The sequence below is a fragment of the Phocoena phocoena genome, chromosome X, assembly GCF_963924675.1.
Source record: "Phocoena phocoena chromosome X, mPhoPho1.1, whole genome shotgun sequence".
In the NCBI taxonomy this organism is placed as follows: domain Eukaryota; kingdom Metazoa; phylum Chordata; class Mammalia; order Artiodactyla; family Phocoenidae; genus Phocoena; species Phocoena phocoena.
In genome coordinates this window covers 40,849,994-40,871,502 of record NC_089240.1, presented here as the reverse complement: position 1 = coordinate 40,871,502, position 21,509 = coordinate 40,849,994, and the positions used below count along the sequence as shown (strand labels likewise).

General features: G+C 41.8%; 2 protein-coding genes across 4 annotated transcripts in view; one reads left to right on the top strand and one right to left on the bottom strand.

The window, feature by feature from the left end:
• The window catches only part of SLC9A7 (solute carrier family 9 member A7), a 140,307-nt gene extending 138,808 nt beyond the window's left edge, over positions 1–1,499 (top strand). For both annotated transcript variants that reach the window (XM_065900952.1, XM_065900951.1), the window contains one exon: positions 1,278–1,499. In XM_065900952.1, the coding sequence (XP_065757024.1) occupies positions 1,278–1,499 (222 nt within the window). The remainder of the gene's footprint in view (positions 1–1,277) is intronic.
• CHST7 (carbohydrate sulfotransferase 7) overlaps positions 1–21,509 on the bottom strand; it is a 70,782-nt gene that overhangs the window by 38,889 nt on the left and 10,384 nt on the right. The window contains exon 2 of one of the 2 annotated variants that reach the window (XM_065900961.1): positions 7,778–8,412. The exons of the other annotated variant lie outside the window; for it this stretch is intronic. The gene's annotated coding sequence lies outside the window, so the exon portion shown is untranslated. Of the gene's footprint in view, positions 1–7,777; positions 8,413–21,509 lie in introns of those variants that run through there. 2 annotated transcript variants of the gene reach the window in all.

The window sequence follows — 21,509 nt, the reverse complement described above, 5'->3', positions numbered from 1 at the left end:
CTTCGGTGGTTTCTCGCGTAGATGGGGATCCCCGGCCCCGACACGGGAGAATCTACCCCAAACTCGGGCAGCGAGACTGAGTGGGGGCCACATGGCTGTCAGGGAGGCAGGCTCAGCATCCCACACCAAGGAGACCCTGTCGTGTAGAGGCTGAAGGACCGCAAATGCACTTTGAAGGGAGATGGGAAGTAGGAGAGAAAGAACCGTTTACGTGGAGCGGCTTGGAAGCATATGTTTGCCGTTCAAGGAAGAAGCTCCCCGTGTTTGACGGCCGTGCAGCGGGGGCCCCTTGCTTTGCTTGTTAAACCATCGGAGGGTGAAAGGTTGTGCCTGACTTGACGCTGCTTCCTGACACTCTCCCCATAGTCTCATAGTTTCAAGTGGCTGCCACTTAGCCTGCTTTGCTCAGCCTTGTCTGTTCTGCTACCACCGCTGCCTAGCATGAGATGCCCCACCGGTCCTCTTCCCGACAGGGTGATTTTCATATTTTTTATGTGGGTAGAACCAGTCTAGGGACAGCATAAATCCTAACTCTACTTCCAAGCAGCTGGACAGCCACAGGCAAATTCCATGGGTTCTCTCAGGTTTTCTTCTCTGTGACCCGAGTGTTTGTGCCCTTCATAGGGAAGGGGTGAGGATCAAATGAGACCTTCTGTGACGTTCCTGGCAGACGTATAATAGATGCTCGAGAAAACGTCCCCTCCCTCTCTGTCCCTCGCTTCATCCACCTGAGGGCTTCCTTCCCATCAGGGTGTTTCTGTGGGGACAGGAAGGAAATCCTAATTATGGCTTATCCTCTTCCCTGAATTGCTGACTAGGACAAAGAGTAGTTCAACTGTAAACCAGGTGGGTTTACGGTGGTTTGCACAGGGCAGGAGGCCGCCTCCACCCCCGGAAGACCTTCCCAAAGAAGGGAGGACCTGAAACCTATTTGTAGGTTTGCCCAGGGACCTTACTCCTTCCTACCTTTGTGGGTTGGGAAGCCGAAAATTGGAGCTGATCTCCCTTTCTTCCCTTTTGTCACTTTTTGTCCCCAAGCTGTCAGGCATTTAAAATCAGAACTGCTTTCTGGTGTTTGAAGTGCTGGTTCAGCAACAGCCTTACATTGACTAGCACTCTACAGTTTGCATCCAGTTATCATGCTAGAGGCTCAAGGCAGGCAAGTTTTATGATCCCTCTTTTCAGATGAGGAGCTGAGGTTGGGGTTGGCTTCAGCCCAGGAAAATAGTGGTCTTCCATTTGTTGTTGATGTTCGTGGTGTTTGTTGCACGTTTCAGAACCAAGAGCCGCTGAGAGAGGAAGATTCTGATTTCATCCTGACCGAGGGCGACCTCACCTTGACCTACGGGGACAGCACAGTGACTGCAAACGGCTCCTCAAGCTCCCACGCAGCCCCCACGAGCGCCGAGGAGGTGCTGGAACGAGACCTGGGAATGGGAGAGCAGAAGGTTTCCAGCCGGGGCACCCGCCTGGTGTTTCCCCTGGAGGATAACGCGTGACTCCCCGCCCCGAGCCCTGAGTGACGGGGTAGGCCCACTGGCGGGGTGAGGATGGCTGCGAGCTTGACGTGGGGCCTTGACTGAATGGAACTAAACACTTCTATTTTATTGGGGTCTGAAGATATCTTCACATTTAAAATTTAACCCAAGACGCAGCTAGTGGGGCTAAAGTGTCTCTAAATCAAGACAAATGCAGACCTATTCCCACTTTGTTCACATAGTAGTGCGCTGTTCAGAGTTAAACAAACAAACAAACTAATAGCATGCTTTAATGCTCTCTTCATTCATTCACCTGCGGACCTGAACAAGATGTGGCAGGGTGAAGAACTCCTGGGGGTTCTTCCCAGGAGAGGCTTCATATCCAGACACAGAGATGCAGGTCTGGCTGGTTGTAGGAATAGCAAGGGGGGGAACAGGCTAGAAAAAGACCGTGAAGGAAGGCAGTTGAGATTGGACCTCCAAGGATTGTGAGAAGCTGGTGTTAAACGGGCCAGAAAACATGAAAAAGCAATTTGAGTGGAGGCTCCAGCAGCGAGGCTGCGTGACTGCACCCTCCTATCAGGATTCCTGCGCTTTTTGGCTACCTGTGTTTCCTCTAGACTGAAGGGTGGAAAATATGTCCATGAACATTTCAACATGGGGGAACGAATTCCAATTCCTTCTCTGGAAATCTCTATAAAGAAGAAGTTACTGAAATGTTTGAAACCAAAGGCAAAAGAGTGTTGTACTGTTGTTTTTAATTAATCTGAGGACGGGAGAAACTGTTTAGAAACTGATGGTGATATCACTGCAAAAATCAGTCAGTTCTTGAAGGCTCCCATATGAGCTGACTGCCTGGAAAACGATTAATAGGACTGGGTTCTATTGTGGGTTTAGAAATAACACCACAATTTGTGGGGTGCCATTTTATCTAGGGAAGAGAAGGCAGTAAGAAGCCTAAGAGGGAACAAGCTAGAATTCGGAGGGAAGAAATCTCACTGCAAACAAAACTAACTGCAAAGAAAATACAAGATAGTATTCTTACGACTGAGTAGAATTCCAAACTTTGAGCTAATAAATACATGAGATTTCAGTGGCCAAATGGGGAATCAGAGGCAAGTCAATGAAAAGTTCAGCATTATTCACCTTGATGGAAGTTTCTGTCTACTATAAACAGATTAAGAATCCAGATGTCTTGACATTGAATGCCATGTAGAGAAGGGCCATTTTCTTGGTATCTGGGGAGGCTTGCACCAGCTTAATGTGTAAGTGTGCTTTAAAATTTAGGTTTTTAGTTTGGGTTCTTTGTGGATGAGCTGTTCCACCTGCCCGCACCTGCAGTAGGTGAAATACTGAGAGAACTCTTGGAAACCAAGTTTGAGATTCTCCCCATGTCTCTATGCCTCAGTGCTAGTATATTTGAAAACCCAATTTCTAAAAAATGCTTTCATAAAATGTGGGCATTTTTCTTATTATGGCAGACAAAATAGTGGCCCAGTTCAGTCTAGGACACCCATAATGAAGTCAGTCATTTAATCTTCTTGACTCGCATTTTTAATGGTTAATTTTTAAATAAGACATTACTTGATACTTTGTTTTTGAATTGATAATTTGTGCAAACCAGGAAAATTTTATTATTAGGTTAAGCCATATGAAATTGCTGACATTCAACCATTTAAAAAAAAATAGGGCAATTTCATATGGTTCAATATAATATAACTGAATCATTTTTTATTCCCCTCTTTCCTTCGTATCTACACTAAAGTCCATTTTGATTTTATGATCATCCATGGGCTTTGTCCTCTTCACTGCAAACATTTTATTCTAACCTACTTAAATATAAGTAAATGGAGATTTGCTAAGGCTAAAAGTTAGCTAGGTTTGTAATTATGTGGTTGGATTTTTTATTCAGTGGATCAGAGTGAATCACTGACCTGTCGTCCTAATTTTGGTTTGTAAGATGTGGAGATTAATCCTGACCTTACCAGGGGTCATGGGAAGTGAGTCCACTCATCAACGTGCTTCCACCTCTCAGAAGCATCATGCCTGTGCTGAGTGGCAAAAAAGTAGTCCTGAAATCACCTCACTCAAGGCTGAGTGTCTGTTGCCAGTCTGGCAGAAATCAGATCGAAACTGCTAAGTAATGGTGCATCCAGCTGAAGAAAAGTTCCCCTGAGAGAGTAATCCCAAGTCATCTTATAAACATGCTTGTTCTGGGTTAGGGGGATGACAGTTCAGTAGTCGAATGCTCTAGAGCACAGGTTCTCAAACCTGGCTGCACATTAGGATTACCTGGCCAGTTTTTAAAACTATTGATGCTAGGGCCCTACCCTCAGAGATTCAGATTCAGTAGGTTTGGGGTGGGGCCTGGCTGCCATGCTTTGTTCTAGATCCTCAAGGATTCTAATACACAGCTAGGGTTGAGAGCCTCTAGTCTAGAACTTGCAGTGGACCCTATCTGGAACCTTAAAGAATGGCCTAGCAATGAACGTTTTATTTTAGTTGTTAGTCATGTGGAACAAACAGTTGTTGATCGGTAATACAGACTGGGCAGCTATGAGAGTTTCATGCTAATCTTTGCAGAAGTCGAGAATGTACCTCTTAAAGTGCAACCTAGGGCTTCCCTGGTGGTGCAGTGGTTGAGAGTCCGCCTGCCGATGCAGGGGACACGGGTTCATGTCCCGGTCTGGGAAGACCCCACATGCCCTGGAGCGGCTGGGCCCGTGAGCCATGGCCGCTGGGCCTGCGCGTCCGGAGCCTGTGCTCCGCAACGGGAGAGGCCACAACAGGGAGAGGCCCGCATACCACACACACACACACACACACACACACACACACAAAAGTGCAACCTAAAAGGTCACTTTTGAAAACCTTAGAGCGTGAGAAGGAGAGATGGGCGACTTGAGTGTATGTTTGGCGGGGGGGGGGGGGGGATTAAAAACCTGTCATGTTTGCCCCCATCTGTGGGAAAAAAGGGGTTTTGTCTTAACTGAGCTGCAGACTAATCAAATGTGAAGGTTTCTGAGATGGTATCTTTGCAGTTTAACCTGAGATTATATTAATAGTCCCCATTGCAGTCAAGTGAACTTTCTTTCTCTTCACACTTTGCTTGTCCCCATGCCTGCATCCACGATGGACTCCTCAGGGTAAGGATGGGCCCATTTATTGCCTGAGCAGAGGCCCCGTATTAAGTGGAAAGTTGTGATCACTTTGCTGTCACGTGGGGGTGGTGTCGGTAGCAGGTAATTAAGGAGATGCAAACTTTTGTATAGCACCGACACAGGAAAGACAAAAACACCTGCAATTCCTTTTCATACTCTTTTTGGGGACTACAAGGAGAACTGAACTAAAGAAGGAAATTTGGTATTTCTTCCTAGGAAACAGGTATAGGAAGGGCATATGTGATTAAGTGGACTCTGACCATCAGGACTCAGAGTGACCAGACAAAGCATTGATGCCCTGCAGCCCAAAATCACGCTGCGACATCAAATGTTTCATCAAGCAAACAGCAAGGCGCTCTTTACGCCGTGTTCTCTAGACCTGAAAATGTCCTTCATGGTTCAGTTGACAAAATCTCTTCAGAAAACCTGAAAGAATGTTATCTCAGCTATCCGCGAACATTTCAGTCTCGGGCAAAGAAGTAATGGTTCTTTCCAAAACAGAAGTCTGCTTCACGCACACACCTCCCACCCCCCATCATAGCTCTCCCTTTCTATGTCCAGAGTGGAAGTTAATGTTATCATGTCAGCTCTTTAATGTGAACAAAATGATTGCTAAATGTAGAAACACCGCTGATGCGCTCAGGGGAGGTTGCTGGCAGGGCAAACAAGCAACTCATCAGAGGGGAAAATCATCCGCTTGGAAACCTACCTTGGTACCCATTGCGAGTTCTAAGAGGTAGATCAGAAAGCTGATTTTCCCATCTGCTATAAAATGCAATCTGGACTGAGAGCATCTGGAAAGTCAGCTTTCTGATTCAGTAAGTATATGACTCCTTATTCCACTTCAGAAATGGGACACTTGACAGGTTTCGTGCCTGCTTTTTGATGTTGCTTCTGTAGGTGAATTAGTGTAGGAGCTAGTCTGTCAAATACAGTAGACTGGTATCATTGAATTCTGATCTCTTCTGTTGTTTTTTTAAATGAGAATCTGGCTCACCAGTGTCAGTTGCTGCGTTCTGATACAGTAAATTGAGGGCATCTAGTGGCCAAGAGTTAGAGTTTAGAAACCACCCACCTGAATGCTGCTTTCACCATGTGGATACCTCAAAAGACCTTCCCTCTTTCTAAAACCTGATAAGAACAATCTACAGAGAAATATTCTGGAAACCAATGCTAGTGTCTAACAAGGAAAAGCAAGTAGGCTCTTTTGACAATCCTTTCAAAACGAGACCTAGAAATAAACCATTTTTTTTTCCAGTTCCAAGTTTCATAAGCAGAGTTTTTATAAATTAACAAACCCATCTTGTCAGCCAGTGCTAGCAGAAATTGTAAAGAGCAAAACCAAAGTTTTTGATGTCAGTTTTATTTTTGTAAGCAGGGTATAGTCTAACCATGGCCCACATGGCGCACACAGGCAGCCAGTTTTCTGCTACATGAACCTTGGAAAAGATGAGAAGGAAGGGCTGCCTGTTCTGCTGCCCTTTGTAAAGGTGTGTACCAGACATGAGAGTGCTCGGGAGAGGGAGAGGTTACCTTCTCATCCTGATGGCCACCTTTTCAAATGGGTTCACAGAACTGCCACATGTCATGGTCAGCTCAACTCTTGGCCAGTGGAAAATTATCTGGGCCTGTATGTGTTGGGGGAACTCAGGTGGAAAAGGACTTGGAAACAGCATGAAGAACTCTACATCTGCTGTCTAAAGCACTTCAAAAAAGTTAAGATCCCAGTGTTACTGGGTGAGTATCTAGCTGCATGGACATTTGGGGGTTGACTTTAGTTGTGATTATTCCAGCTTTGGGCTTTGGAGAAGCAGTGGGATGATTTTCAGTCATGCGGGTGTTAAGTCTATGGATTTGGAATTTGTCCCTGAAATCACTCATTCGAAGTATGACTTCATGGTAGGGTCACCTCCTAGGTTTTGCATTTTTTACATAAAATACATCTGGTACTTCTTACTTAGGAAGTTTTACTATGTCTATTAAAATGATTAAATGGGAAGGCCACCAAGATTCATTTAATAGCTGAAAAGCAGTTTTTTAAATAGAATAGGATGAGTTTAATTATGGGCTGATGTGACCTTCTGGGGAATTTTTTTATAGAGAGCTTACATACTGTAATTGGGGAAATTTTTGTCTTTTACTTCCATTCAACAGTAGCAAACTGGTGGCTTTATAAAATTAACATAGGATGTTATATAAACATGTTATATAAAATAATATTAAAGTATGTCTAACTGTGAAAAAGTGAAGACTTGGAGTTATCAGCAACCTTTATGTGCAATAAGAAAAACTGGAGTTAGGCCCCCAAAGTGCTCCCTTTCCCTAGCATTTTACTTAAATGTTTGCCTTTGTGTATATGTTTAGATTGATATTATAAAGCTAGCTACATGTTTTCCTGCCCTTTACTGATATTTAACACATTTTTCTCAAAGCTTTTTTTTTTTAACAAAACTCAAAATAAAAAGATTAACTGGGTGAGCTCATCTTGCTTTGTATTTCTAAAAGTATTGTCCATTAGTAGAAGAATGCAGTATGATCCTGTTCTTAGTCTGTTTCTTTCCCTCACAGAGAGGTTCTGTTCTGGGTGGAAGCTATTCCTCTCCAACTTCATTTAGAACAGAGATTGACAAATTACGGCAGCCCCTGGACCAAATCCAGCCTACTGCTTGTTTTTGTAAATAAAGTTTTATTGGCACACACTCCACTCACTCATTTGCATACTGTCTGTGACTGCTTTCACGCAGAGCTGAGGAGTTGTAACAGCAGTGAACAACTAGCTGCTCATAAAGCCTGAGCTATTTACTATCAGGGTCTTTACAGAAAAGTTTTTTGCTGACCCCTAATCGAGATGCTTGAAAATTTTTAGTTTTAAAATTAGATCTGAAAATCACAGCAACAGATTTTTTTTTAGATGTTAAAAATGTGCCTTAGGATTAAAAGAAACACTTTAACCCTGGTCTCTGCCTGTGACTTCTCCTGGCCTGCAATCATCTTTAACAGGCTTTGAGTGTTGGCTAGTTGCTAAGATTATTGAGCTCGCTATAGTTTCCTACATAGTCTTTGTGTTCTTTTGTATGTAGACTAGCTTTTCCCTAAACCATGCAATTGAACTACATCATAACAGAGCAAAACCAAATCTTGTCATTAACAGTGACTCCAGAGTCATTTAATAATATAATTTACAAAAACATCAGATAGAAAATTTAAAAGCAAAAATTTCTTTCAGTTCATTAGGGTTCTCCCACCCCAGGGAGAGAAATTACTTTTTAAAACTCCATTCAAGGGTCGGGGTGAGGGGAGCTATTTGAATTAGAGCTGGATGAGTCAGATTTTAAAAAATACCACCCAGACCTTTTATTTAATATTAAGTAATTTAATCAAGATACACAGGACTGCACTTGAACCTTATTCACATTGATGTTTTGTCCAGACACCTGCTGATGGGAAATGGTACCAAATCACGTCTCTTCTTTGTTCTGAGAACGCCTTGTTGACATGGCTCCAGCAGAGGCAGGGTCAGGCTGGGAACTAAAGCTCTTCCTATTTTATTGCCATAATTATCCACATTGCACTGTCACTTCCTTACTGGAAACTTCATTTCAACCAATGTGTCAGTCATTATTTAACAGCTCATAATATTCCTGCTCCGCAGAATGGCACAGCAGTTGGTACCAAGTCAAGCCCCAGTCTCTGACAGTGACAGACTGCCTCCACAGCATGGCTTCTCCAATGCTGGGACAACGTGCTGAGTGGCCTGGTTCGTGGTGACTGACCTGGAAGGGAAGGAACAAAGGATGTTTCAACTTCAGAACACAGAAATCCACGGAAAGCCTGTTGAACCTTGATGACATAAGGCCTCTTAAATACGAAACCTATACTCTTCCCTACCTAAGCTGCATTATCCAATGCTGTAGACCCATACAGAATCAGTATCTATCATTTCTGCTTGTGACCCAAGAGGTGTTTGGTGAGGATAACGATGGGGGCACCTCTCTTAGTGTGACTGTGCTTTCTGCAGCTGCTGCTGTGGGGCACCTGTTGAGAAGAAAACTTTCTGAGACCTGCTGGGTAGAGTGGGGTAAGGGCTGGGACTGAAGCTGTACCTTTAGGCACCGACCGTATAACCATCCACCTTTCACTTATGTACTGGTTCATATGTGCGAAATAAATCATGCCAGCAACGATCAGCTGTTCTGTAAAACTGAGGCTGTATATAAGCAACGAGTCCAGCTTCCTACCTCTGTGGGATCTGGGCTTTTTCCATCTTCCATTAAAACACATTGCTGCATCACTTTATGGGAGCGGCAAAGGGTGAACTGACGATGTTCATGCTAGTTCTGCCACCAGTTTCTGGCTTTCTTGTGATCCTTCCTCTGATCCCGGATATGTGCCAAATTTGACATTTTCTAATGTAGTAAAACTTGATAGAACTACTGATGCAGCGGAGTTTGGGTAAGGAGCACTTTCAAGGTGATTAAAAATGTGCAATAAAGACTCACATTAAGCATTAGACAGGAACTGATTTCATAAATGCCTTGAGGCCTGTCTCATGACCTTTAGCATTCTGTTAGTACTGGTTATTTACATAAAGAAAGAGCCAGCATGTCAAATTTCAGTTGAATTTAGTTTAATAAAAACCAATTTCCAGACAGGCTGACTGTGGTTCCAGGTAAGGTAGAATAGATGCATTGCTCCTTATTCCTCCCACAAAGTGTAACTAAAATTCCCAAATATATTTATAAGATGAAGATAAGACTCTGAAGGATAGGAAAAACAAGCTGGACTGACTAGGGACCTTGGGAGTTGAGGAACAACACAGGTGTGAGTTGCCTGGGTTTTCTTTTTGCCTCCTCAATATCCGAGGATGGATGCTGAAGAATCCAGCAGGCCAGAAATACCAATGGCCACAGACCATAAAAGCTCCATGAAAAGCCTGTTATCTCTAGCCAAAGGGCAGGGAAAGGGTCAGCCTAGAAAGAACCCAAGCACCTCAAAAAAAAAATCCCCCCTCCTGTCAGCAGAGGCCTAGGGGAAGCCAGGGCTTCTGGACTACCACCCCCACCTGGCAATAACCAGGTGATGCACCCTTCTTCTACCAGCACATTGTCAGTGGAGGCCTGCTAAAATAAATAAAACTCAGAGATTCATAATATATGTTCAAATGTATGCCAAAGGTTTAGGATACAATAAAAAAAAATCACTTGTCAAACCAAGAACCAGGGAGATTTTGACTTGAATGAGAGAAGACACCTGACAGATGCCAACACTGAAACAACACAGATACTGAAATTATCCAAGAAGGATTTTAAGCTACCATCGTAAAAATACTTCAATTAGCAGTTACACACTTGAAGCAAAAAAAAAAATTCCTGGCAAAGAAATATAATACAAAAACGAAAGAGGAACCAAATGGAAAATTTAGAACTGTAAAATACAATAACCAAAATTTTAAAAGCTCGCTGGATGGGCCAAATTGCAGAATACAGATGACAGTAAAGAATTAGTGAGTCTGAAAATATAACTATAGAAATTACCCAATCTGAACAAAAGAGAGAAAGTAGAGTGAAAAAAGATGAACAGGGCATCAGGGACCTGTGGCACTACAATAAATGATCTAGTGTTCATTTTTTTAAAATCAGAGTTCCAGAAAGAGGGGATAGCGATTGAGGCTGAAAAAGTACTTGAATAAATACAGCTAAAAATTTCCCACATTTGGCAAAAGACTTACAGATTCAAGAGGTTGGGTGAACCCCAACAAAACCCCAAAGAAATCTACACCAAGATACAGCATAATCAAATTTCGGGAAAGTAAAGACAAAGAAAAAATCTTGAAAGCAACTAGAGAGAAATGATGCATTACTTATGGAAATAATGATTTGAATGTCAGTGGATTTCATATCTGAAACCATGGAGGCCAGAAGGAAGTGGCATGACATTTTTCAAGAGCTGAAAGAAAATAACTGTCAACTCAGACTTCTATATTCCGTGATAATATCCTTCAGGAATGAATGTGAAATAAAGACATTCTCAGATGAAGGAAACTAAGAGAATTTATTGCCAATAGAACTGCTGTAAAAGAACTGCTAAAGGAAGTTTTTCCAGCAGAAAAGAAAGGATAAAAGAAGGAAACTTGAAACATCATGAAGAATGAACAGAAAGGATAAAATAGAAGTAAATTTAATAGACTATTCTCTTGAGTTTAAAAAATTATGTTTGACAGTTGAGGCAAAAATTATAACATTGTATGATGTAGTTCTCAATATACAGAGAGAAAATATTATAAGAGAATTATAAAGGGCACAGGATAATGGAACCTAAATGGACATAAAGTTTCTACACTTCACTTGAGGTGGTAGTAAAATGTTGAGACCAGTAGGTTGTGATTAGTTACGTACGTGTAACCTAAAGAAGCCACTTTTTTGTGCAGCAAAGAAAACCATAAACAAAACGAAAAGACAGCCAACAGAATGGGAGAAAATATTTGCTAATGATGCAACCAACAAGGGATTAATTTCCAAAATATACAAACAGCTCATACAGCTCAATATCAAAAAAAAAAAACCCAATCAAAAAAGGGGCTGAAGATCTAAATGGACATTTCTCCAAAGAAGACATACAGTGGCCAACAGGCACATGAAAAAATGTTCAACATTGCTAATTATTAGAGAAATGCAAATCAAAACTACAATGAGGTATCACTGGTCAGAATGGCCATCATCAAAAAGTCTACAAATAATAAATGCTGGAGAGGGTGTGGAGGAAAAGGAACCCTCCTACCCTGTTGGTAGGAATGTAAATTGGTACAGCCACTACGTGGAACAGTAGGGAGGTTCCTTAAAAAACTAAAACTAGAACTACCATATGACCCAGCAATTCCACTACTGGGCATATACCCAGAGAAAACCATAATTCAAAAAGACACATGCACCCCAATGTTCATTGTAGCACTATTTACAATAGCCAGGACATGGAAGCAACCTAAATGTCCATCGACAGAGGAATGCATAAATAAGATGTGGTACATATATACAATGGAATATTACTCAGCCATAAAAAGAAATGAAATTTGAGCTATTTGTAGTGAGGTGGATGGACCTAGAGTCTGTACAGAGTGAAGTAAGTCAGAAAGAGAAAAACAAAATACTATATGCTAACATGTATATATGGAATCTAAAAAGAAAAAAAAATGGTTCTGAAGAACACAGGGGCAGGACAGGAATAAAGACACAGACGTAGAGAATGGACTTGAGGACATGGGGAGGGGGAAGGGTAAGCTGGGACGAAGTGAGAGAGTGGCATGGACTTATATACACTACCAAATGTAAAATAGCTACTGGGAAGCAGTCACATAGCACAGGGAGATCAGCTGGGTGCTTTGTGACCACTTAGAGGGGTGGGATAGGGAGGGTGGGAGGAAGACGCAAGAGGGAGGAGATATGGGGATATATGTATATATATATAGCTGATTCACTTTGTTATAAAGCAGAAACTAACACACCATTGTAAAGCAATTATACTCCAATAAAGATGTTTAAAAAATCTACGTAAACTGACATCTAACCTCATTATTTATGGTGAAAGACTGAATACTTCCCCCTTAAGATCAGGAAGAACACAAAGGTGTCTGCACTTACCATTCTTATTCAACATAGTGCTAGAAGTTCTAGCCAATGAAATAAGGCAAGAAAAAGAAAAGCCATATTGATTGGAAAGAAAGAAAGAAAACAGTCCTTATTTGTGTTTATATGATTATGTACATAGAAAATCCCAAGGAATACAAAACAAACTCCTAGAACTAATAAGTGAATTCAGCAGATTTGCAGGTACAAGATCAATATTTAAAAATCAACTTTATATATACTAGAAATGAACATCTTAAAACCAAATTTAAAAACTCATGCTATTTATGATCGCTCAAATTAAATACTTAGGTATAAATCTAACAAAACAATAAAGGACCTGTATGCCAAAAACTACAAAACACCAATAAAAGAAATCAAACAATCTAAATCAATAGAGAGAAATAACTATGTTCACGGATTGGAAGACTCAAGTAAAGATGTCATTTTTTCCCCAAATTGATTTATAGTTTTAACAATATTCCTACCAAATTCTGTCAATGCCTTTTATACATACAGAGAAGCTTATTCTAAAATTTATATGGAAAGGCAAAAAAACTAGAATAGCTAAAACCTTTCTGGAAAAGAATAGAGTAGGAATAGTCACTCTATTCAATATTAAGCTACATCTAACGACATTAATCACAACAGTGTGATACTGGTGAGGGACAGGCAGTTCTTAGACATGACATCAAATGCACAATCTACGAAAGAAAAAATGATAAATCGGATTTCATCAAAATTTTAAAACTTCTGCTCTGCCAAAGATCTTGTTAGGATGAAAAGACAAGATACAGTCTGAGAGAAAATATCTGCAACCACATATCTGACAAAGGGCTTTTATCTAGAATATACCAATCACTCTCAAAATTCAAGAGTAAAAACCAATCCAGTTAGTAAATGGGCAAAACACCTGAACCAACATTTCACCAAAGAGGAGATATGGGTGGTAAATAAGCACACAAAAAGATGTTCAACATCACTAGCCACTAGGAAAACGCAAATGAGTACAATAACATACCACTTCATACCTATTAGGACAGCTAAGATACAACATAGCAACAATACCAAATGCTGGCAAGGCTGCACAGAAATTTCTCTCTCATACATTGCTGGTGGGAATGTAAAATGGTACAGCCACCCTGAAAAACAGTTTGGTAGTTTCTTATAAAACTAAACATAATATATCACACAAACCAGCAATTCCACTCCTGGGCATTCATCTCAGAGAAATGAAATTTTACATCCACACAAAAACCTATACCCAAATATGCATTGCAGCTTTATTTGTAATAGTCCAAAACTGGAAACAATCCGAATGCCCTTCAAATGGGTTAATGGTTAAACAAATTGTGGTACATCCATACCATGGAAAACTACTCGGCAATGAAAAGGAATGAATTATTGATACGTGCAACAACCTGGATGGACATCCAGAGAATTACGCTCAATGAAAACAGACAATCTCAAAAGGTTATATATTGTATGATTCCATTTGTATAACAATCTTGAAATAACACAATTACAGAGATGGGGTACAGATTAGTGTTTGCCAGGGAAAGGGGAGGGATGAGGTAGGGTATGTGACTATAAAGGGATAGCACAAGAGTTTCTTTTTGCTGATGGAACAGTTCTGTATCTTGATTGTGGTGATGTTTACATATATGTGATAAAATCACACAGATCTATGCACATACATACACACAAAATGAGTGCACGTAAAAACTGTTAAAAACTGAATAAGGCCTGTAGATTGTACCAATGTCAATTTCATGGTGTTGCTATTGATCTATGTGTAAGATGTGTAACATGTTACCTTTGGGAGAAGCTGGGTGAAGGGTACACTGGACCTCTTTGTACTATTTTTGCAACCTCCCATGAGTCTATAGTTATTTCAAAATAAAAAGTTTTCCTCTGTCACTCTTTCTTTGTACAATGCATTCAGCTCTCCATTTGGGTCATTTTAAAGACTGAGAACACTTGGCAGTAACTCAGGGTGGCTTTCTGTCAAAAACTAACCAAGTGCTAAATGTTGCCTGATCATATCCCATGTCCTGACAGATGCTTATGGAGATACTATCAGCCCAACCTGTGGACCCATAAGCACTCTTTAAGTCCTTTTATTAAAAACCTTCTTTAAAAAATTTTTTTAAATCTACCTGAAAAGCTGCTTTTTGTAAGTCCAAATTTTCTTTTTATCAAATCATCCAGCAGTACAAGGTGGGAGGAGAGGAGAAACAGGTGCCCTCAAAGATCTATTACTGCCTCTGGGGTATTTGAAGAACAATTCTGAAGTCCTGCTAAGCCGGGCTGGGCCCAGGCAGCAACCCCACAAGGCCCTTTCTTCACATCAGAAATGGATTCCTGTTCTTCTGGTTTGGTCTCAGTTCCTGAATGTCACCGCACCAGGGCAGGGATGCTCAAATACCTTCCAGTTCTCACTTCACCTCCAAGTAGACCCTACAAAAACTATCAGTTAATTTCCTCCCATTTTAATTACTTTTGGTTGTGTTTAAAACACTAACATGTCCATGAATTCTTAGTGTGATGATCCCCCAAATTCTTAAGCTCCTTAGATATAGGATTAAGAATTTAATTAACTCCAGACCCCACTCTTCTTAATACTATGGGGCCTGATTCATTTGGAGCAATGTGAAGTATTCAAGTTTGCATGCATAGTTTAAAATTGAACGCTCAGGTTATCAGCCAGCTACAGTTACCAAGTAGCCAGCTTTGCCCTTTTACAACTGCTAGATGTTTAACAATGTAGAAGTAAATTTTAAGCTACTAAACTTCTTGGTTAAAATTGTTTCCACTTGTCCAGCGTCTGGGGAGAATGACTACTGCCTGAACCACCTGAAATGGTGTAGACCCTTCTGGTCATTCTGAAGTCAAAACTATTTCAAGACCTATCCTGTATGATAATAGAGAATAGATAATTTTAAAAACTGTCTTGGTGCAATTAACTTCCAGAATTATAGAGATTTCTGTATATTGTTTTGTGAAGCATGTATAAAAGGCTTTTTTTTAATATGTGGCATTGAAGTGTGAAGTCATTCCTTAATGGCTTAATTAATACTCAAATTAATTCACTTGCAATTTTAAAAAATGGATTGTTTACTTAAAGATTCAAAGTCATACTCCCATGAGTTGGGTGTATTTTATCTCCTTTGCTACAGTTCCCCTGAGTACTTAAATGACCAGCCGGGCCCTAATTGCAGCTGGTTGACCTACTAATAGCCTCACTGCCATCAAAGGGAAACATCATTCCAGGCTGTGATTGCCTGCAATTGGCTTGGCTGAGGCTCTCCGGGCGGAATAACCCAGGAAGACACACTCTTAGCATTTTAATCAAACTTTTTTCAACGTTTGAAGCTGGGATGGGGGAGGAGGAAGAATCAACTTCCTGCCGGCTTTCAAGGTTGAGAACAGAAGATTTGGCCAAATGAACTTGCCTCTTTCAGTGGCCTTCCTGGCCGGTTTCAAGTCAGATACCGATCCCTGGGCGTCCCCGGTGGCTCTGCGAACCGGCATGGGCACCTCCCTCCCCTCCTTGAATTGCACTTGTAGATTTCTACTAGACCCTCTTTCCTTCCAGTTTTCTTGGTTTCACCTGTCCCTGCGCACACACTTGTGCCAGGTGAGGTGCCCCAGGTTCTCCACCAGAAGCCACTTCACAGATGCTAAAAGTTGGTGCAGAGACCTGGCATTTTGGCTGCCGGAGCTGAGGTTTCCGGGTATTCAGTGGGTCCCGTTATCATGGGGGGATTACTTTCCAGCCTATTGTAACAGCCTTCCTCTCGGACCCGCTGCAGAACAAATGGGCCGAGGACAGGCATTAGCCTCCTTTTCAAGGGCGACGTGTTTTGTGTGTGTGGGGGGTCATCTCCCAATATCCTACTCTGAAACAGCCCCCTTGTGAGTGATGTTACCATCTAAGTTTATGTTAACCTTGGTTAAGCTTTCTTCACCTTCCTGTTTTCACCTCAAATTAGTGAAATGCAGTGCCAAGGAAAACGGAAATAACTGACAAAGTTTGTGACAATAGAGCCATTAAGTTGTCTTTTTTTTTTTTAAGGGAGCTGCCTAGGGATAATGTTAAAATAATACTTGAAATACCAGAAATGTCAAAGTGCAAGCGTTCCCTCCCTGTGACTCTAAAGCAAAATGGAACAGGAAATATGGAGTTTGCTAATACAACCACACCCCCCAAATAGCCTAGAAATGTACTTGAAGCAGCATACATGTTATAAATCATTTCCAGACTTTGAATCTGAAAAATTAAGTAGCAGTGGCAGGGGGCACCAGTATCTTTGCATTAGTCAATACTAGTTTCAGTCCTATTTAATACATGAAACAACTCTCCCTTTAGTTGAAAACAGAGGCTGAGTTTAAAAGAAAAATAAGGGACTTCCCTGGCCGTCCAGTGGTTAAGACTTCGCCTTCCAATGCAGGGCGTGTGGGTTCGATCCCTGGTCCGGGAGCTAAGATCCCACGTGCCTTGCCACCCAGAAATGAAAACATAAAACAGAAGCAATATTGTTACAAATTTAATAAAGACTTTAAAAATGGTCCACATTCAAAGAAATCTTTAAAAAAAAACCCACTAACAAACAAAACTCTTGCCTGGGGAGTAAAGGGGGAAACTAGGGGAGAAGCCACTTGCCTGACCCTGGGCAGCCCATGTCCAGAGTTGAGCTGCATCTCCATCCCTCCCTGCCTCCAGTGGGAGAAGAGGACTCACTTCTCTGCTCCGGAATTCAGAATAAAACCTCATTCCATGGGACTCATTAGTCAAGACCCAGAGTCAGCCAGTGCAAAAACGGAATGGCCATTACATTTCCCCAACAGAAGAGAATAAAATAATAACACGTTTCCAATTTTATCATACCCACCCCCAGCTAAAACTTTCCTAAATTTTTGGGCTCACTTCAGAACAAAAGGAATGCGCTCCAAACCAGTGTTAATAAAACTTGGAAAGACGTGAGTTTGGCTAGTTGACTTTTGTTTTTTCCTTTCATTGAGCTGCTCCAAGATACAATTTTAATTGGTGTACCTACTTGCTTTTGTGAGTAAAGTCGTTCCCAACTCAAATAAAGGAACGGAGTCAGTATTTTATAATATATATTTGACCGCCCACTTGTAGATGTTTGCCATCTACCAAGTGGGGTTGGCAGAGGTTACTGAGGGCACAGGGTTGGGAAGCTTGGACCTACCATTCTACCTCTACAGGGGGCCAAATGGAGTGGGGGGGCACTAGGGCCACTCCCGATCAGCTTCAGGATTCACAGGTTAGGATGGCTAGTCAGGTTACAGAGTTTGTGTGTCACCCCAAGTCTAGCCCATCACTTCTGGTTCTCTCTCCCTGCGGAGCGAGGCACTGTGTCTGTGCCACCCTTTCCTAGCACCGTGCACAGTCTGGCAGGGATGAAATGGCCCCATGGCCAAGAGCAGGTTCACTTTCTCACAGGACGCTGGCGAGCCGTACACCAGTCTTCTCCTGGGCCTGTAGGATTGCCAGAGATTGCCATACTTAGGAGCAGGACATGGATTTTTCCTGAGCTCAGAATGTGTTCTCCTTCTCTTTGACTGCTGAGAAATAAAAATAAATCTAAAAGGCATTCGATAATGCTGGGAGTTTTGTTGGTCTTCGGTAGGGCTGTGTGTTTATTTTTAGCCAACCATCTCCTTTTTGTAAAATAGTCTCCTTGGCAATTCCCAGCTGGGGGGATGGGGTGGGGAAGGGGAGTGCACGGAAAGGCAACAAAGTTTAACTTTTTTGTTGTTTGCAGAACCTGAAAAATGTATTGTTTTCCCTTCTCACATCCCTGTTAGCAATATCCTTTATTACAGGAAGAGACAGCATCTATTTTATTGCTTCTAAAATCTGTATATTTAACATACGCCAGCTCTAGGCTGTTTGAAAGGAAGTCCTATTTTTAAAACATTATCTTGGTTTTAGTATTTTTGGCTTACTGTTCCCATAAGCTCTCTGAGGCAGTAATGAGTCCTTTTTGGTAATGTCTGGTCTCAGTCATGGGGAAAGTGACCCTCAAAGCCCTGGGACATTTTTTCCTTGATGATCACTTGATCTGTATGTATGTCAGGACTGCTTCAGCCAGCCTCCCAGTTGTGCTGTTCCTAACTTTCCCCAGTTCATCATCTTTACAAAAGAACTCAGAGTCTCGAGTCCCCACCCACTCCCCATAGTTTACAAACGCTTCTGTAATGTTCTACTTCAGCCTTTCAGTTAGGCTGCTTTCTGTTTCCAGCCTGCTGGTTACCGTGACCAAACCGTCTTAATCACACAAGATTAATCTGTCCAAGCTGGCCCTCTAAGCGATTGGATTTCACATTCTCACAACTCTCCCTGTGCCTTCGGGGCTCCTTCTAACACCTCTGCCTGAAGGTAACACTTAAAAGAAAGGGCTTCCATTCCACGAGTGAAAAACACAAGAGCTATTTGTAATGAGGTGGATAGACCTAGAGTCTGTCATACAGAGTGAAGTAAGTCAGAAAGAGAAAGACAAATACCGTATGCTAACACATATATATGGAATTTAAGGGGAAAAAAATGTCATGAAGAACCTAGGGGTAAGACAGGAATAAAGACACAGACCTACTAGAGAATGGACTTGAGGATACGGGGAGGGGGAAGGGTAAGCTGTGACAAAGCGAGAGAGTAGCATGGACATATATACACTACCAAATGTAAAATAGATAGCTAGTGGGAAGCAGCCGCATAGCACAGGGAGATCAGCTCGGTGCTTTGTGACCGCCTGGAGGGGTGGGATAGGGAGGGTGGGAGGGAGGGATATATGTATATGTATAACTGATTCACTTTGTTATAAAGCAGAAACTAACACACAATTGTAAAGCAATTATACTCTAATAAAGATGTAAAAAAAATAATGATGACAAAAAAAAAAAAAGAAAAAAGAAGAACACAGGTCTTCCCTGGTGGCGCAGTGGTTGAGAGTCTGCCTGCCAATGCAGGGGACACGGGTTCATGCCCCGGTCCAGGAAGATCCCACGTGCCGCGGAGCGGCTGGGCCCGTGAGCCATGGCCGCTGAGCCTGCACGTCCGGAGCCTGTGCTCCACAATGGGAGAGGCCACAACAGTGAGAGGCCCGCGTACCACAAAAAAAAAAAAAAAAAAAAAAGAAGAAGAACACAAGTCTACCTCAGTGGCTATTTTTAGAATGTGACTCTACAGCCAAGCCCCCTGCTGCATCCATTTCAGGGGAGGAGAAATTTGCTCACTGTGGTCATCATTGAAGTCAAACGTGGTAGTCGTCTTCCACCACCCCTTAACCCCCCAGATTTCAAAACATTCACTGCCAGCTGCCGTTCCAATGTCTTCTCAGCGTCCAGTGGACTGACGGCCTCTGGCTTGGTGCCTGTGGGCTGGGGCAGAGCTGAAGGCTTCCCATTCCCATGCAGACATCACTGAGCTCAGCAACTTTGCTCCGACTGAAACTGCTTCCTGTTCAACTCCCCAGTAGTTCTCCACTTCCCTGTGTTCTTGAACTTGGGCCAGAGCTGTTTCTTAGTCCCTACTGTTCTTATTTTATACTGCACCTGAGCAGAAATGGTTCTTTCAATAGAGCAAGTTCCTCAGGTTCCATTACAAAGTGAGAGGATGAGGGGCCAGGCTTTTTTTAAGTTTCAGTCTTTTCTGTACTGTTTGGACTGAGGAATTTTAAGCCAGCTGCTTATAAATGTTTTTTAAAAGCATCACTCCCAATTATTTATATTACATTAATATTCATGGGAAACAAATCCCTGCCCAGACTAAAAAAGCCTCTTTGAAAATCCTCTGAATCCTGCCTCAACAACTGCAAATGGGCACTTCCGCCTTCCACCTCCCTGCCCCCACCAATAAAGAGGGCTCTCAGGAGTAGAGAGAAAATGTATAGAGTTCAACCTCATTTAAAATCAGCCTCAGTTCCCCACTGATAGTGTCCCAAAATAGCTGAAGTTCAAGTCACTAGGTACAATCCCCTGCAGCAGTAGTAGGAGAAGTTCAGCTTAATAAGAAGCTTGCTACAACCTGATGTCCTGTTAAGTGTGGTTTTATAAAGGGATGATTACTTTGATTTCAAGATGTGTCCAGTCCTTCAAAAGAACCACAGAAGTGACACTGTGCAAACCCAGGTGCGTCGAAGAAGGACTAAGGAATGAATTTCATCTTGGCATCTGGTTATCACAACCTGAGGTGGGAGGCATTTGTTCACCGCCTGAGATGAACTGTAGGGTCAGAGAGGGCCAGGGCGCTGGGAGAAAGGGTTTTCCACCTATCACACTAGCCATGCTGAAAAAATAAATAGATAAAATGCTTGTTGTTGAAAGTCTAGGAAGCGGACACTCCAAGAAACAGCTGGTGGGGGCAGATGTTGGTGCAACGTTGAACAACTTAACCTCTCAAAATGTAAAAAAGCCTGTATACCTTTTGCTCTATACCATCACCCTACTACAGAAATTTTTCTTACAGATGTACTTACATGTATGCAAAAGATGCTATTAAAAATGCAGCAATGAAATGTTGGGACTAGGAACTGGTTAAATATGTTACAATACATTCCTACAATGAAATACTAGACAGTCACTGAAAAGAAGATATAGGAACTTTTTGTCTTTTTAGGTTTCATTAGTTTTATCCCTGTAACCTTTAAATCATACCTCACAAATTAGCTTTTGTCACAAGTGGATTTAGAGAAAGCAGAGGACTCGAGTTCACTATTTTCTGAAACACTGACACAAAAAAGGAAAGGGAAGAATTACTTAGAAAAGATTCTTCACAAAAGGCCCTCAGAAAAATCCCTAAACAAAAGTGAAATACTTAATCATTAAGTTTAATGCTAATCGGTAAAGGACTTTAAATCAATTCGCTGGCATTAAGTTTCTTGTTTAAGCCTACAAATCTTTCTCTAAACATTACTGACGCTTTGCCAAAGGATAAATGGATGAACTGAGCAGTACCTTATGACACAGCTAGCTGTGGGAACATTCTATAAAAAATGGAAAATAATTTTGTAAGAACATGATGGCAACAATCAGCAGCCAATATTCTCAGAGTTTCCAATTACCAAAAGCATATATAATTTTAGTCTAGAAAAGTAAGTCAATTTTATAAAATTAAGCTTTTTAGATTGAAAAGCATGCCACTTTAGGGAATTCCCCGGTGGTCCAGTGGTTAGGACTCTGCGCTTCCACTGCAGGGGGCCCAGGTTCGATCCTCGGTGGGGGAA